Source organism: Cydia fagiglandana, chromosome 24 (assembly GCF_963556715.1).
Source record: "Cydia fagiglandana chromosome 24, ilCydFagi1.1, whole genome shotgun sequence".
NCBI classification, from domain to species: Eukaryota; Metazoa; Arthropoda; class Insecta; order Lepidoptera; family Tortricidae; genus Cydia; species Cydia fagiglandana.
In genome coordinates this window covers 8,801,360-8,819,561 of record NC_085955.1, presented here as the reverse complement: position 1 = coordinate 8,819,561, position 18,202 = coordinate 8,801,360, and the positions used below count along the sequence as shown (strand labels likewise).

Sequence of the window (18,202 nt, the reverse complement as noted above, 5' to 3'; positions counted from 1 at the left end):
AAATCTATAACATATCGAAATCCCAAGATATTTACCTGAAACCACATTTTCCATAATTTAGGCAGGCGTGGCTCACTCCGCGATTTTGTCGCTTTGCTACAGGTAGCTAAAAGTACATCCGTTCCACAGCAATTTTGGTGGCTAGCCATAAGCCGCGCGTGGCGCTGTCGCCACCTATAGTTCGTTTTTTTAGCATTAGAAATAAGGTAAACAATCTTGAAGTGTCTTTTAATTGAAAAACACATTTTAAAAATAAGTTGCGGCAAATATGTAACTATTATGAATTTAATACGATCATTTATATTCTTCTGCTTTCATAAGTAATAGTTTTTGAATTTTAAAAAGCGTTTTTCAATTAAAAGGCATGTCAAGATCGCTTACCTTCTTGCAAGTTCTTTCTAATGCTAAAAAAAACGAACTATAGCGGTCATATCTGTGCTGATCGTAACAGACGCGTTTTGTTAGAGAGCGAGTCTTCTGTACCTAGTACTATTATTAATTCTGTAATTTAGGTCCTTTACAATATTCTTCTTCCTCGCGTTATCCCGGCATTCTGCCACGGCTCATGGGAGCCTGGGGTCCGCTTGGCAACTAATCCCATGATTTGACGTAGGCACTAGTTTTTACGAAAGCGACTGCCATCTGATCTTCCAACCCAGAGGGGAAACTAGGTCTTATTGGGATTAGTCCGGTTTCCTCACGATGTTTTCCTTCACCGAAAAGCTACTGGTAAATATCAAATGATATTTCGTACATAAGTTCCGAAAAACTCATCGGTACGAGCCGAGGTTTGAACCCGCGACCTCTGGATTGAAAGTCGCACGCTCTTACCGCTAGGCCACCAGCGCCAGCGCTAGGTCCTTTACAATATTAAGTAGTTTTAAACTTACGTACCTCAGTGATATACTCCTGTGGTGACAGCGAGAAATCTGGCAAGTCAGTAGAGAGGGCGTCGTTGTTGCTCCATACGTTCAGCGATGGGATTTTATCTGAAACAAACAGTAAGTATACAGTTAATAAGCTTGATTATATCGCTATTGTATACAATACTTTTTCTACGAGTCAACAAAAATAATACTTTTAACATATGAGGCCCACTTGCACCATTCCACTAACCCGGGGTTAACTTGTTAAACCTGGAGTTACCATGGTTACCAGTACAATTTGACACTGGGTTGACGGTTAAACCGTTTAACCCCGGGTTAGTGGGATGGTGCAAGTGGGCCTAAGTAAACAAATCAAAAGTATACAGCTAAGATACGCGAGCAGCCGCGATACCTTCATACTGGAACGCGCCCGGCGCGTTGGTTAATGACACCTTCTCGTAACTCATGATGCCCTGGTACTTGCTCCGTGTTAAATTCAATTTTTAGACAGTTTTTTTTCTCGATTTTAGCCACCGTAGCCTATGGAGACTAACAAGTAACGCTAAGCGGTTTTCGTAGCCTATGGATCTTCCTATATTATGGGTGTCACATGCGCGTTCCTGACTTATGAAGCAATTGTTCCTACAATACAACCTAAAATAAATAATTAATTTGAGCTATGGCTTTGCCTGTGGCTATACGAAATCTTAATTCAGGGATTACAGTCTACGAGTTGAAAAGATACATAAGTCTATCCTGCTCGGTCACTTTCCCCTGAAACATGGCATAGCCTCCTTTGTCAAGTCAACAATCACAGACGTACAGCTTGTCACCGCTAGCGCTAAGGGCAGTGCATACTACATCGCCATACGGGTAGATAACATCTTTGTCACTAACGTTTATAAACCTCCAACCTCTTCGTGGCCTACGGAAATACTACCCATCCAACCGCATCCAAGTGTGTACCTCGGGGATTTTAACAGCCACCACACAAACTGGCGGTACGCAAAGGTAGACAAAAATGGTGAACTTCTAGCTCAATGGGCGGACACTCACAATGTACACTTAATCTCCGACGCCAAAGATAAAGGTACCTTTCATTCCGCTAGGTGGAAGAAGGATTACAACCCTGACTTACTGTTTGTCTCTAGAGACCACCTCGATCGCCCACTACCATGCAGCCGCTCAGTACTCTCAAACTTCCCCAACAGCCAACATAGGCCTATCTTGGCGGAGATTGGAGCAAAGATACCCCTTAAAAACTCCATGCCCTTACCAAGATGGAATTTTGGCCGGGCGGATTGGAACAGCTTTACAGAACAACTGGACCATCAATTGTCCTCTGCCAAACTAGACCCAGTAACTCCCAACTATGGCCATTTCAGCGAGTTCATCTTTATAGCAGCAAAACACAGCATACCGAGGGGTTATAGAAAGGATTACGTGCCAGGCTGGAATTCTATCAGCGAGGATCTCTACAAGGAATTTCAAACAACAGGAAACCCTACTACGGGCGCTGAACTTCTTGCCTCCTTGGACGAGAGTCGAAAAGCAAAATGGGAATCTGCCGTGGAAGAGATGGACTTCAAGCGTTCCAGCAGAAAGGCGTGGAAAACACTAAACACCCTTACTGGAAAGCACACTCCTAATAAAATAGGCTGCTCTAAAGTCGACCCAGAAGTCATAGCGACCAGAATGGTAGAGCTCACGAGAGCAAAACGTGATAAAGTCTTCACAAAAAAAATCAAAAAAGAACTCACGATGCTCAAGCAGAACTCGCCGCGAAACCATGAGCTGTCTAGACCATTTACCAAGGACGAAGTGATCAGTGCCATCAATAAACTTAAAAACAATAAAGCTGCTGGTCCTGACCATATGTTCAACGAGTTCCTGAAGCATATGGGCCCGGTTGCAGTTAGTTGGCTTACAGCCTTGTTTTCAAATATTCTAGCAACTAACATCTTACCAAAGGAGTTTAAAATAGCAAAAGTGATCGCAGTGCTCAAACCGGGCAAATCCGAACACCTTCCCGAAAGCTATAGGCCTATCGCTCTGCTTAGCTGTACGCTTAAACTTCTAGAACGTCTCATCTTGGTACGGATAGAACCCTTTATAGAGGCTGTAATTCCACCCGAGCAGGCTGGCTTCCGAAAGAACAGGAGCTGTGTTGATCAAGTTTTGTCACTCACCAACCACATAGAAGCCGGATTCCAAAAACGTCTCAAGTCTAGCGCGGTGTTCATCGATCTCACGGCTGCCTATGACACAGTTTGGAGAGAAGGTTTAATCCACAAGATGCTAGCAGTAATACCAAGTAAAGAAGTGGTCGACCTCGTATCCAATATGCTAACAGAAAGGGTTTTTGAAGTTTTCTTGGGCAACAGGAAGAGCCGAAAACGTAAGCTCAACAATGGTCTCCCTCAGGGCTCTGTCTTGGCACCAATACTTTTTAACTTGTACATATCCGACCTCCCGCGTACAGTCTCTTCTAGGTTTATATATGCCGATGATATCGCGCTCGTGACTCAGAGTAAAGACTTTGAATCTGGAGGCGAAATTCTGACCTCGGATCTCAAAGCAATGGCCGCATATTTCAGTGCGTGGAGACTTGTGCCGAGTACGAGCAAGACTGAGGTGTCTTGCTTCCATCTTAACAACCAGCTAGCAGACTACCAACCAGCAGTCTACATGAATGGTGAAGCCTTAAAGTACAATCCCTGTCCGAAATATCTGGGAGTCACTCTGGATAGATCCCTAACATATAAGACTCACCTATCAAATGTCTCGCAGAAGATCGCGACGAGGAACAATCTTCTACACAAACTTTGCGGTACCAGTTGGGGAGCTTCTGCTGACTGTTTACGCACCTCAAGCCTTGCGCTTGTCTACTCGGCGGCTGAATATTGCGCTCCGGTTTGGCTTGGAAGCACACATACCCACAAAGTAGACGTTAAGCTAAACGAGACTATGCGCTACATTTCTGGCACCATTCGATCAACGCCTATCCACTGGCTACCGGCATTAAGTCATATTGCTCCACCTCATCTCCGAAGACTACAGGCTCTGAAGAGGGAAACCGAGAAGATCGTTAAAAATCCCGTGCTGCCAGTTCATAACGAGTTCTGCCATCCAACTCCCCAGCGATTAAAATCCCGTAACCCACCGTGTTCTGCTGCCCAGACTCTGAACAACTTCAATATCTCAGACCGGTGGAAAGCGGAATGGCCTCCTGCTACAACAGGGCAGGCCGCCCATTTAATCGACCCGACAAAAAAACCAAAAGGGTTTGACCTCCCTCGCAAACTTTGGTGTCGCCTAAATAGGCTAAGAACCGGGCATGGTCGCTGTAATTCTCTAACACACAAATGGGGTTGGAAAGATTCTCCACTCTGCGAATGCGGGCAGGAAGAGCAGACCACTGACCATATATTCCAACGCTGTCCCCTTCACTCGTACTCTGGACCACCTGAAGATTTGAACTCAGTCACGCCTGAGTTGGTTGTCTGGCTTAGCGACCTCAAGGCCATACTCTGATTGTCCTTCTTTGTGCATGCCATACGACTAAATAAATAAATAAATAACTTTCCCCCATCTTTCATGTCAGATCCAGTTGTATACTAGATTCATGAGAGAATACTAATATTTTTTTTAAATATTAATATTATAGGACATTCTCATTCAAGTCCCACAGTAAGCTCAAGAAGGCTTGTGTTGTGGGTACTAGATTTATACATTTTTAGGGTTCCGTACCCAAATGGTAAAACGGGACCCTATTACTAAGACTTCGCTGTCCGTCCGTCCGTCTGTCACCAGGCTGTATCTCACGAACCGTGATAGCTAGACAGTTGAAATTTTCACAGATGATGTATTTCTGTTGCCGCTATAACAACAAATACTAAAAACAGAATAAAATAAAGATTTAAATGGGGCTCCCATACAACAAACGTGATTTTTGACCAAAGTTAAGCAACGTCGGGAGTGGTCAGTACTTGGATGGGTGACCGTTTTTTTTTTGCTTTATTTTTGTTTTTTTTTTGCATTATGGTACGGAACCCTTCGTGCGCGAGTCCGACTCGCACTTGCCCGGATTTTGAGGTAGCAAAATATATGTGTAAGCACAAGAGTGATTTTGTTATGCGTCTATATTAAATCTGTCCTTGTCAGGCTCGTAAAATCATCCAACTCGCTGGGGGTGGTGACGTGAAATAAAAGAGGCGGCTTCTTTTGAGCTATTTGTTAAAAAGTTAAAAGATTTTTTGATTGACCAGGCTTTTTTCACGGTAAAAGAATTTTATTGTAAATTTAATGTAAAATGAGTCTAGTAATATTTTTAGAAAATCTTTGAATGCAGTTTTGTTTCTTTTTAAAAATAAAGGAATGTCTCCTTTAAGTAAAATGAGCCAGCTTAAGGCTTTAAGGTAGTTTCCCTCCAGGGCCCGACTTATCTTTCCACACTGTATATTTACCACTAATTTTGACATTGTATATACACGGTGTAACATGAGTAAACCGAATAATTTTAACAGCGTATTCCTGATCATATTTAGAGACAAAAATGTCCTATAAACTTTTTTGATATTCGCCTAGTTTCAGAGATATTATTAATTAAAAAAAAATAAGTTTTTATTGTTACATGGTGTAAAAGGCATTTTTGATGGTGATGTTGCTGCTATGGGACGTAGTCTAAATATCCTTATTGATAGATGTCAAAAAGTGACAAGTAACACTTTGCAAAAAGTAGGTTCTACGAAAAAATAATGTAAAAATCAATTTTAAGTGACAAGTTTACCAATAACATTTGATATTTATGTACAAATACATTAAAAAATTTGAAAAAAACGAAACAAATTTTTTTTTATTTTTGGCGAAATTGACCTAAACTCATATTACATTTTTTACTTCTTTTGACCTCAGAAATGCGTGGTTAAAATTATTCGGTTTCCTCATGTTACACCGTGTATTATGTACTCTGACATTTGTATATATTCCTTTTTAATTTGTGTGGATTATGTATTTTTAATAGGCTACATTCCTACTAGTCAAATCAGCTTCTTTTTTAGAACTGTCAAAACTTTCTATATGGAATTTATATGAAAACTAATGTAGTGACGTCACGGTAAACTCACCTACTTTTTATATTTCAATCCGATTTATTAAATACAAATTGTGTTTGAAAATAGCTGCTATATAAAAATAGTGCACGGTTTGAAATAATTTATTTTAAGTAAAGGAAATATTCCTATTTTATTGTGTACCTATTGTATATTTTGACATGTGTTTTTTGACATTAAAGATATTGAATTGAATTGAACCGTACCGAGTTGCGCGTCGACGGGGCCGCGCACGATGGCTCGGGCGAGCGCGCGCAGCTGCGCGGCGGCGCGCCTCAGCGCCGCCGCCGCGCCCGGGGGCTCCGCCCTCCTCGCCGCCAGGTTACAGCGGGCATCCGCGTCCAGCAGCAGGGCCGGCAGGTCGGTCAGCGGGTGTGCCGGTTGCTCTGGCGACAAAAATGATTTTACCCCACCGACCGGTTAAGGCCCTCTTAATGGGCATTTTCACTTAATTGAACACCTTTAACGGCCGGTTAGCAATCGTTACAAAACTGTCGGTCAATGTCAAATTCCATACATTTTGTCAGGAATGTAACGGTTAAACGTTACTGAAACACGACTTAAGTCGCGCTTAACTTGTACAAGTTAAATGAAAATGCCCTAATTGTTCAATAACAACTTTTACAAAAAAAAACCGACTTCAAAAAGGATAATATAAAATATTATCCTTTTTAAGTATGTATATGCATTAACAACTGATATGTTTGAAGTCGGTGCCAAGACAATTAATAAGAGTAATCGATGAATATACATAAAAGAAAAAACATAGCCACAACCGAATACAGAACCTCCTCCTTCTATAAAATTGAAGTCGGTTAAAAACTAATAAGAAAGTTGCATTTTGCCCACACGTGTCCACACAATCGGATCCCAATTTTGAGTTGTTTCCTTTTAAATGTTAGCCGGTAGAATCAGCGAACTGATATACATGGAAGTATTCTGTCCGCTCAGTTATGACCCAACGTAAACTATTCGATTGTAGGCGGTGCTTACAAACTATTCGATTCGCAACTTCAGTTCGTCCGAGATGACAGTCAGTGACGGATGGCTAAATTGATTTATAAAAACAACGTTTTTTTGTAATTAAAAATGTCTTCCTGTGTCGTGAAGTGGTGCAGAAGTTATTTTAGTTCATACCAAGGATAGTGGAATCACTTTTCACTTGTAGTAAACAGATAACTTCAGTAAAATTTGGAATAAACATAACGATTTGTTTTCAATACTACCGTGCTAAGCTAAAACGTAATAACTGCATACGACTTTCATAAAACATACGACTTTTTAAATTGCGAGGATAATAGGGATGGTGTTATGCCAAATGAAGTAGACTATTTCATTAACTTGTGCTTGGTTTAGGTATTTTCTATATAATTATAAATGTAGTAATGAATTCTTTCTTACAGATTTGTATTTTCCTTTTTTATTTCATGAAATGGAGCTGTAAAAAACTACCTAATTATTTCAAATTATTAATCAAATTACTTTCCATTCAGATTTCCACAAGATGCTATTCGCAGAGAACTATGGAAAAAAGCTGTCCAATTAGAGAGACATGAAATTAAGTGGATGCCTGGAAAGATATCTAGAATATGTTCTATTCATGAGATATAATTCGTGAGATAATCATACCCGGTCTTCTATATATAGATACACTTCCACTGAATTAATTTAACAAATACACACATTATCTGAAAATGTTGATCATTCGAATCCACCCTCTACCGTCACATATATGTAGGTTCTCTCTCAAGCCATTTCCATCAGTAGAAAAGAGCTGCAAATTTAAAAAATGTGAGCGCGCGAACGGGTGTGGTCCCATACAAAATTTTAATTTTGCACCTTTTTCTACTGACAAACTTGCTTGACCGGCTATATACTATACATATAAAATATTTCCATTGGAACTGAAAGTGGGGATTTATTGTGACTCCGCCTATTCAAATATTTTTGACCCGATTCGTGTACCTACCCATGTAAATTTTGCAGGCTGTATAGCCAGTCCGAATTCTAAGATCAAGTTTACCATACATTTACAATGGCGTACTTGATCTTAGAAAAACGGACAGACCATACCTGAATGTGACTTCGCACTGCCATACAAATTGATAATAAAATACTTATTATACAAAATACTTATTATAGCGGAATACATTTATACAACAATGATATATTTACTTATGTTGAGTTAGTCTGTCATTTCACAACAACATTTTAACTAGTTATCTTTTAATCTGCATTAAATTATTATACGTGTATTAATTGACTGGTTCTTCAATGTATGGCATAAACCTATCCCTGTCCAAGTCATATTCTAATCAAATATGAACCGCAAACTCTCAGCGGCCAGTACGTACAGCAAGAAGGTTATTAGCGGATTAATGTCGCTGATTGGTAGTTATTGACATTATATGCATTTCATCTACACTTAGCTATGTACCATTAGTGTAAAAAAGATGACTATTATTTTGTTTACCAGCTTTGATTACAGGCTCTGTAAACGCGTCGTCTTATTTAAATGTAGGCGTAATTTTGTATGTGTGCTAATTTAGCCCGAGAATTTGAACGGTAATGTTCCTAAAGGCGGTTTCCATACTAAATATATGCGTTCACCGGGTAGAATAGACTTTTAACGCATTCACTGCCAGGGGGCGTGGCCTAGGAACAAACTTGTATGACGGTGAACGCACATATGCGTTGGGGGTAGTGAATGTGTTAAATGATGAATTGATGATACATTTTTCATTTCGTTCATTTGGATTTTTTTTTGGTATTTAGTAGTTAATATCGGCCGGAGTCATTCAGAGCGATAGCACGCGTTTATTATCTCCGTTTAAACATCTTAAATAAAAATAAAGTGCATTATTTCGGCAACAACACAGAGTGAACCTTAAGTGCAGTGTTAAGCGTCTGTTTTAGCGTAACGATCTCAGTGCAAAATATTTTAAGATTCGATACCGTGCACGGCTATTTGTTTCACATCGACATTCAACCCAAGCTCTCGCTTACGCGCGGCACTAATGAGCGGGCTGAACGATAATACACACCTTGTCGACCCCGATATCGAATCGAACAAGGCACTTGCGCCTACCGCCAGCATTATGCATACAACACCGCCGCACAAATTTTCATCAAATCCAGATCTTTCCTCGGAAACTCGGAAGCGTAAGTTTGACAACATGCAAGCCTCAAACTTACCTGATGAAATCGCAGAAGTTATTGATCGAAAGTTCTCGGACATACAGACCAGTATAACCGCGACCATAAACACGGCGTTGGCAGCTTGCTTGACAACAGAACTCTCAAAAATTACGGCGACATTAACTGACATTAAAACGGATATTAACAAACTTAATCGAGATAACACCACTATCAATCAAACACTAGCGGAGGTAAAAACTCGATTAGACGATATTGATAACTCCTTGCAGTTTACCAGCTCGCGTCAGGACTCGCAAGAAACCCGACTCGAAGCTATAGAATCGAATGTGTCAACATATAAAGAACAAGCCAGCCGTATACATGTGCTCGAATGTACTATAGACAAGATGGAACAACAGGCAAGAATGAGCAATCTGGAAATATGTAACATACCGGAGAAACGGGGCGAAAACCTAGTTACTATTTTTAATAACATCGGAACCGCAATAAGGATCACATTTACGCCAGGCGATATCGTGTCAATTCACCGGGTTCCGCACGCTAACCCTAATTCGAGTCTGCCTAAAAACATTATCGTACGTCTCACATCGGTTATGTTACGCGACAACATTTTAGCTGCATTCCGCACCGCCAAGGGAATAAATACGACTCAATTGGCACTAAGCGGCCCCACACAAAAAATATACCTTAACGAGCATCTAACGCTCAAAAATAAATTGCTGCTAAGACGGACTCGTGAGGCCGCCTCGAAACACAACTATAAGTACGTCTGGGTGAGGCATGCCTCCATCTTAGTGCGGAAAGAAGACACATCTCCAGTACTCGCCATACGAAGTGACCTTGACCTACTTAAGTTATCAGCGACGAGTTCCTGACACAATAAGACGCGTGCACGTTTATTATTTTTATGGAAATTCAATGCAATTTCGTAATTGCCGTGTAATTACCAAATTCTCATGTCTACTGATGAGTATGTTATACGTATTCTTTACTAACTTTTTACCTATGCCTACAGTACGACATTGTCAGAGCGGTCTATTATATAAGTACCTATACTATGCGGGACACGACATATACTCGTGTATTGTAAATAAAATGCCTTTAAGTTTAATGCATATTAAGAACATTTATAATGTATCACAATTTCATAATGGATAGTAATTATTCTGTATATTACCAGAACTGTCGGGGCCTTCGTACAAAATTAAATACTCTGTATATGAATATTCTTTCTCATGACTATGACGTAATTATTTTAACGGAAACCTGGTTATGCCCAGATATAGCTAATAATGAATTTATGGATTCACGTTATGCAGTGTTCCGTTGCGATAGGGATTGCGCGGGCAGCGGGCGCGGCATCGGTGGCGGCGTGCTCGTGGCCGTGCTGCGCCAGCACCGCGCGGCCGCGCGCGCGCCGCTGCCCGCGCCGCCCGGTCGACCTGCGCTTCCGCCTCTTGTAGATAACATAATCGTCGAAATATTGGTTGGTCAAAATAGGAAACACGTCATTAGTGCAGTGTATATTCCACCGCAGCAACCTTCCTTAACGTATGAAATACATTTTGAACAGTTACACGAACTGCTATCAGAAGCCGAAATAAGTAGTTACTGGATTGTTGGAGATTATAATTACTCCTCGCTCGCTTGGCAAGATCAAGGAAACCATTTAAGTATAATTTCAAACGAACATATATCCCTTCGCGAAAAGTGCCTTATTGATTTTATCGAGATATATAACCTTACTCAGTATAATATATTCTACAACAGAGGGGGGAAGATTTTAGATTTATTCCTCACCGCCGATTCCAATTGTACGTGTTTCCGAGCTCCCGTCACCCTTGTACCTCCTGATGACCACCACCCCCCGTTTTACGTTTTAGTACCATTTAAGAATCAAAATAAAACCATTTCCCCGCCGCCAAAATATAAATATTGTTTCGACAAAGCTGACTACACAGTTATTAGTAAAGAACTTGAATCAATTCCATGGGCTGACCTCTTCAACAACTTATCAGCTGATTGTGCGGTAACCCAGTTTTACGAACGTATCTACACAATAGTAAAAAAATATATTCCATATAAAAAAGCATATTCCGCTAAATTTCCCCGTTGGTTTTCCCCTGCATTAATACACATATACAAAAATAAAAAACAAGCGTGGGTAAAATGGAAAAAATACAAAAATTTAGTCGATTATGAGACCTTTTCCAAGCTAAGGAGTCGATTTAAAGCGGAATCAATTAAATGTTATAATAAATACTTAAATGTAGTAGAGAATAGCATACAAGGCAATGTAAAATACTTTTGGACTTACATTTCGAATCGTAAACATTCTTCACAGATTCCTAACACTATGTCATATCAAAATGTACTATCCAGTGACTTAGTAGAAATTTGCAATATGTTTTCGGCATTCTTTCTCTCAGTCTTCGAACCTTCGACAGTAACTGACGATCTTGATATCACCGAAAATAATCCGACTTCTCATATAAACATACACAATATACATATATCTACAAATAATATTACCCATGAACTAAACCAACTAGACGTATCTAAAGGTAAAGGCCCCGACAATATCCCTCCTATATTCCTTAAAAAAGTTGCAAAATCAATAAGTGTACCGCTTACTATTTTATATAACAAATGCCTAAATGATGGAGTTTTCCCATCTATATGGAAAACGGCAAACATTGTACCAGTACATAAGGGAGGATCCAAACAATTGATCGAGAATTACAGACCGATATCTATTTTATCCACCCTGTCAAAGGTTTTCGAAAAATTAGTGCATAAAAAAATTTACCCCAATATACATAATCAACTAATTTCAAATCAGCACGGTTTCGTTCAACGTCGTTCAACAACTACGAATCTTCTTGTCTATACAACGTACTTATTCGAAAGCCTAGATAATAACATACAGGTAGACAGTGTTTACACTGACTTCAGAAAGGCCTTTGACAGGGTGGACCACCAATTGCTTCTGGAAAAGATAGCTTTTAATGGGATACGTGGAAACTTATGGCGTTGGTTCAAATCTTATATTACAAACCGCACTCAAAAAATTACTATAAAGGGATATGAGTCACATGCTACTACAATCAGCTCCGGAGTCCCACAGGGATCCATTTTAGGTCCACTGCTATTCGCAATATTCATAAACGATATAAGTTCCTGCTTTAACTATTGTAATATCCTACTCTATGCAGATGACCTCAAAATATATCATACTGTTAGCAATTACAACGACTGTGAGAAATTTCAGCAGGATTTAAACCGCTTCTCGGACTATTGTCATGCCAATAAACTTAGACTCAATATGGATAAATGTAAACTTATCAAATTTACAAAAAAAAGATTAACTTTAGATGACTCATATTACTTATGTAACACCAAACTAACCATAGCCCATTCAATAAGAGATCTTGGAATTACATTAGATTCAAAGTTACATCTTGATCAACATGTAAATAATGTAATCAGTAAAGCGTTTAAAATGTATGGGTTTGTAATGCGCTCTAGTACCGAATTTCGTCATCCGAACACATATTTGCACCTATTCAAGTCACTAATTCGCTCTCAACTAGAACACAATGTATCTGTTTGGAACCCTTATTACAATAAATATAATGAGGCCCTCGAGACCGTTCAAAAAAAATTTCTAAATACTATGTACTATCGTTGTCATCGCAGTAGATTATCTTATCCAGAGTTACTTAACAAATACTGTATGTTAGATCTTAGTTCTAGGCGCTCATTACTTGAAGCATTAGTACTATACGGCATCTGTAATAATCAGTTTGACTGTATTGCTCTCAATAACAAACTTTGCTATAGAGTACCCAGCCGCAGTAGACAGCGAGAGGCGCGCCCTCACCAGCTGTTTGTAACCGGCCGCTGCCGCACGCACGCTGGTGAGCGCGCTCCTCTGCGCAGACTTGTCAGTACATACAATAAAAAATTTAATCACATAGATATTTTTGGTTGTAGTTTAAGTGTTTATAAAAAACATATTATTGAGACTTTAACACGCTCTACAGACTAAGTAGTTCTTCTAGTTTCTCACACTGTATTTCATAATAAATGTATATTTATATAACTACCTCACCATTCTATGTTGTTGTTGACACCGGGAGTCCGGTGATTAGTTCGGCTCTGAATGAACATTACATTATCTATAGTAATAAGTGGTAAGCGGTGTGGGCCACACATATTGTAGATATTATAGCAATTATAGTTAAATAAGTATAACTTGTAGTGGTTGTTTGTTTACCTAAATAAATGAAAAAAAAAAAAAATAATATTTCCCTGGCGTGTTGTGGTGAAGAATTTTGTGTTTCACACGGAGGCAAAGTTATAGTTTACCCGCTCGTGCTAATATTGATACCCGAGCGAGCGAAATATTCCAAAATTAAGCCACGAACGTAGCGAGTGGTTCGAAAAATGGAATCTTGAGCGCTGCGAGGGTTTCAAAGCACGAGGGTTAAACAAAATTTGCTCCCCGAGTGAAACACAAAATTTTTCACCACACCAACCCGAAGCAGATATTAAATGTAAAATATCAAACAAAATCAAATCCAAATATATGTTAAATATTTATCATCCAAAATCATCATTTAAAAGTCAATTCTACCAGCAAACATAAGAATACAACTCAAAATTTCCATTTAATTACTTTGCCTCACATGTGAAAAAAAACACAACTTTGCTATCAGTTTTTGAAGTGCAAAGTAAGCCTTTCCGAGCTGGTGTGGTGAAAAACAATTTGTACAGTATCTACCTGAGTCATATGTTTGTGGTGTCCCCGCAGCCTCTAGGGCTTGAGCGGCGGCCCGCTCCAGGGTGACGGCGGCCGGGCACGCTGCGCTCAGGACTCCGCCCCTGCTCGTGTGGAATTCCTGCTCTATGCGCCGGCTGTGGGATGATATTAGCCCGCATAGGGCGGTGAAGAATGCCTGTGGAAGAATAAATAAATAAATAAATAAATATTATAGGACATGTTATGTGTTGTACACTCAGACAACGACATAATTATGTAATATATAAATACTTAAATACATAGAAAACAACCATGACTCAGGAACAAATATCTGTGTCATCACACAAATAAATGCCCTTACTGGGATTCGAACCCAGGACCATCGGTTTCGCAGGCAGGGTCACTACCCACTAGGCCAGACCGGTGGCAATATATTATACACGATGATTTTTAATCGGTGATCAGCAGAGCCCGGAATTCTAGTAGCATTTTTGAGCTGTCATAGGGACTTCTCGTTTACCGACTTCCGATTATACATATGTACATGGTGTAATGTGAGGAAACCGAATAATTTTTGCGCATTTCTGAAGTAAAAAGAAGGAAAAAATGTAATATGAGTTTAAATAAATTTCGCAAAAAAAAATTGTTTTTGTTTCGGTTTTAAAAAAATTTGAATGTAGTTGTACATAAAAAATAAATGTTAATGGTAAACTTGTCACTTAAAATTGATTTTTACTTTTTTTTTCGTAAAACCTACTTTTTGCCAAGTGTTACTTGTCACTTTTGACATCTATCAATAAGGATATTTAGACTACGTCCCATAGCAGCAACATCACCATCAAAAAGGCTTTTTACACTATGTAACAATAAAAACTAGTTTTTTTTCAATTAATATTATCTCTGAAACTAGGCGAATTTCTAAAAAGTTTATAGGACATTTTTGTCTCTAAATATGATTGATTGATTGATTGAAACGGACTCCCAAGGTCGTCCGTTTAAAACGAATCCTCAGCCTGCAAGTAGCTACTTCCGAGCCTCGACAATAATGTACTATTGTTTCACTCGGAGGCAAAGTTGTTGTTTAACCGCTCGTGCTAATATCGATACTCGAGCAAGCGAAAGATTCCAAAATTAAACCACGAGCATAGAGTGGTTCGAAAAATGAAATCTTGAGCGTTGCGAGGGTTTGATACCCTCGCAAAGCACGAGGGTTAAACAAAATTTGCCCCCGAGTGAAACACAATTTTTCACCACACCAACCCGAAGTAAATATTAAATGTAAAATATCAAACAAAATCAAATCCAAATGAATGTTATTAAATATTTATCATCCATAATCATCATTTAAAAACCAATTCTACCAGCAAACATAAGAAAACAACTCAAAATCTGCATTTGATTACTTTGCCTCACATGTGAATAAAATGCAAATTTGCTATCAGTTTTCGAAGTGCAAAGTAAGCCTTTCCGAGCTGGTGTGGTGAAAATACATATGTGATGTTACCTCGACAGTGGGAGCATAGTGCGGCCACGCGGCGTCGCCTGCGATCTTCTTGGCTTTCCCGTAAGCCGTGTCGAGCCAACCCTCACACCTCTCGGATACCGTTAATATTGCACGTGATTGTTCCAAGATGTCGTCCTGCCAAAAAATTTGTTCAGTCAGCGTGATATACTAGGTAGCATGAAAGTATTCATCGGTACGCCATGCAAATTATATCGTGTACCGAACTATTTGAATAAGTACTTTATATGACGCTAGTTTCACCTTTTAGAGAATCCATCTTTGAACTGATCTCCTCAGTAGTACCACTTTTATAGAATCCTATCTCGATGGTACCATATTTGTAGAAGCATACCTGTCTCAATTGAGGGCCTCCTAGGTACGCTAAGAACACTTGTCGCTGCAAATCAGTGTATATAGGTAGCAGGTCTTTGAACTGAGCTCTTCCACAGTGGTACCACGTTCATATATAGTTTTACTTTTAAGAGAGGCCATATTTGAACTGATCTCAGCAGTACCACATTTATAGAATCCTATCTCGGTGGTACCATATTTGTAGAAACATACCTGTCTCAGTTGCGGGCCTTCTAGGTACGTTAAGAACACTTGTCTCTGCAAATCGGTGTATTTAGGCAACAATTCTTTGAGTGGAGCGTAGGCGGCGATGCCTAACTCTTGTAGTGTGGACGTTGGTACCACTTCTGTAGAAAAAACATAATAGGTTATTTGACTACTATTCAAATCAGTTTCTTTTTTCGAACCGACAAAACGATTTTGCTACTATGTAATTTATATGAAACACTAGCCGAAAAGCGACTGGTAAGTATCAAATGATATTTCGTACATAAGTTCCGAAAAACTCATTGGCACGAGCCGGGGTTTGAACCCGCGACCTCCGGATTGAAAGTCGCACGCTCTTACCGCTAGGCCACCAGCGCTTGATTACGAGACTAAACGTTTATGAATAAGGGGGTTAAAGTTTACCTTTATTTTTGGCAGGTTCATCGATGACGGCTCTAATGGAGGCGAGGAACTCGTCGATATCTCGCCTCAGCTCGGTCAGGAGGAGTATGCCCTCGTCGGGGTCCGAGCACAGTTTGAGGCTCGCTGACACCACCTGTCAACCCTAATAATTGCTCGGAGCAATGCTGAGCCGAGCGGAGCCGAGTTTGTCCGAAGTCAAGAGTGTCTCTCCACTGCCACTAGACCAGACCGGTTGTCTAACAACAATAATACCGCTCACAATCTCTCTCCTTAGCCTTAAGGTTGACTGGGAGAGAATGCCTTATGGCATTAAGTCCGCCTTTTGTACTATAAGATTTTTCTTTTGTGCAATAAAGATTAAATAAATAAATAAATAATCTGAAGGTAACCTTTATTCTTGGCAGGTTCATCGATGACAGCTCTAATGGAGGCGAGGAACTCGTCGATATCTCGCCTCAGCTCGGTCAGGAGGAGTATGCCCTCGTCGGGGTCCGAGCACAGTTTGAGGCTCGCTGACACCACCTGTCAACCCTAATAATTGCTCGGAGCAATGCTGAGCCGAGCGGAGCCGAGTTTGTCCGAAGTCAAGAGTGTCTCTCCACTGCCACTAGACCAGACCGGTTGTCTAACAACAATAATACCGCTCACAATCTCTCTCCTTAGCCTTAAGGTTGACTGGGAGAGAATGCCTTATGGCATTAAGTCCGCCTTTTGTACTATAAGATTTTTCTTTTGTGCAATAAAGATTAAATAAATAAATAAATAATCTGAAGGTAACCTTTATTCTTGGCAGGTTCATCGATGACAGCTCTAATGGAGGCGAGGAACTCGTCGATATCTCGCCTCAGCTCGGTCAGGAGGAGTATGCCCTCGTCCGGGTCCGAGCACAGTTTGAGGCTCGCTGACACCACCTGTCAACCCTAATAATTGCTCGGAGCAATGCTGAGCCGAGCGGAGCCGAGTTGGTCCGAAGTCAAGAGTGTCTCTCCACTGCCACTAGATAACAACAATAATACCGCTCACAATCTCTCTGCTTAGCCTTAAGGTTGACTGGGAGAGAATGCCTTATGGCATTAAGTCCGCCTTTTGTACTATAAGATTTGTCTTTCGTGCAATAAAGATTAAATAAATAAATAATCTGAAGGTAACCTTTATTCTTGGCAGGTTCATCGATGACGGCTCTAATGGAGGCGAGGAACTCGTCGATATCTCGCCTCAGCTCGGTCAGGAGGAGTATGCCCTCGTCGGGGTCCGAGCACAGTTTGAGGCTCGCTGACACCACCTGGACATAAACACAGAATAAATAATAGTATAGTTCGTAGGTTTCCAATAGAGCGCGAGCTAATCCTATTGTCTATTGTTGTGCCGGCGAGTCGAACGCTACAGAACCAGTCTAAAATGTGTCAAAGAGATGCGTAACAAAGGCGCGTTATCGGAGAGCGCACCTACACTGGTTTTTTGAGCGTTGGACTAGCCCGCGCTCAGGTGCCAAATAGAATAATGAAGACCCTTTTTTGCAGGTAAGTAGCACGTGCGGTTTTACTTAACAATAGACAATAGGATTAGCCGCCGGGCTCTGTTATAGTGTGTAGCTTTCAAATAGAGCCCGATGGCTAATCCTATTGTCTATTGTTAAGTAAAACCGCTCGTGCCACGTGCCACAACCACCTGCATAAAAACCTGCGTACTTCCGTTACCGAGTGCCGGCGAGTCGAACGTTACAGAACCAGTCTAAAAGGTGTCATCGAGATGCGTAACATAGGCGCGTTATCGGACAGCGCACCTACACTGGTTTTTTGAGCGTTGGACTAGCCCG

At 40.3% G+C, this 18,202-nt stretch overlaps 2 protein-coding genes across 2 annotated transcripts in view; one reads left to right on the top strand and one right to left on the bottom strand.

The window, feature by feature from the left end:
* The window catches only part of LOC134676441 (conserved oligomeric Golgi complex subunit 7), a 39,048-nt gene that overhangs the window by 8,610 nt on the left and 12,236 nt on the right, over positions 1-18,202 (bottom strand). Inside the window, exons 9-14 of the mRNA XM_063534838.1 lie at positions 17,536-17,668; positions 15,970-16,103; positions 15,406-15,540; positions 13,923-14,097; positions 6,184-6,363; positions 895-989 (exon numbers count right to left, since the gene is read on the bottom strand). Of these exons, the coding sequence (XP_063390908.1) occupies positions 895-989; positions 6,184-6,363; positions 13,923-14,097; positions 15,406-15,540; positions 15,970-16,103; positions 17,536-17,668 (852 nt within the window). The remainder of the gene's footprint in view (positions 1-894; positions 990-6,183; positions 6,364-13,922; positions 14,098-15,405; positions 15,541-15,969; positions 16,104-17,535; positions 17,669-18,202) is intronic.
* On the top strand, positions 9,151-10,052 carry LOC134676469 (uncharacterized). Its single transcript, XM_063534858.1, has one exon. It carries the CDS (start codon positions 9,154-9,156, stop codon positions 10,009-10,011), a length of 858 nt encoding a protein of 285 aa, XP_063390928.1. The 5' UTR covers positions 9,151-9,153; the 3' UTR covers positions 10,012-10,052.

Bases quoted from the DNA above. Each gene is read 5' to 3' on its own strand.
- LOC134676469 (XM_063534858.1), top strand. From the start codon at position 9,154: ATGCAAGCCTCAAACTTACCTGATGAAATCGCAGAAGTTATTGATCGA.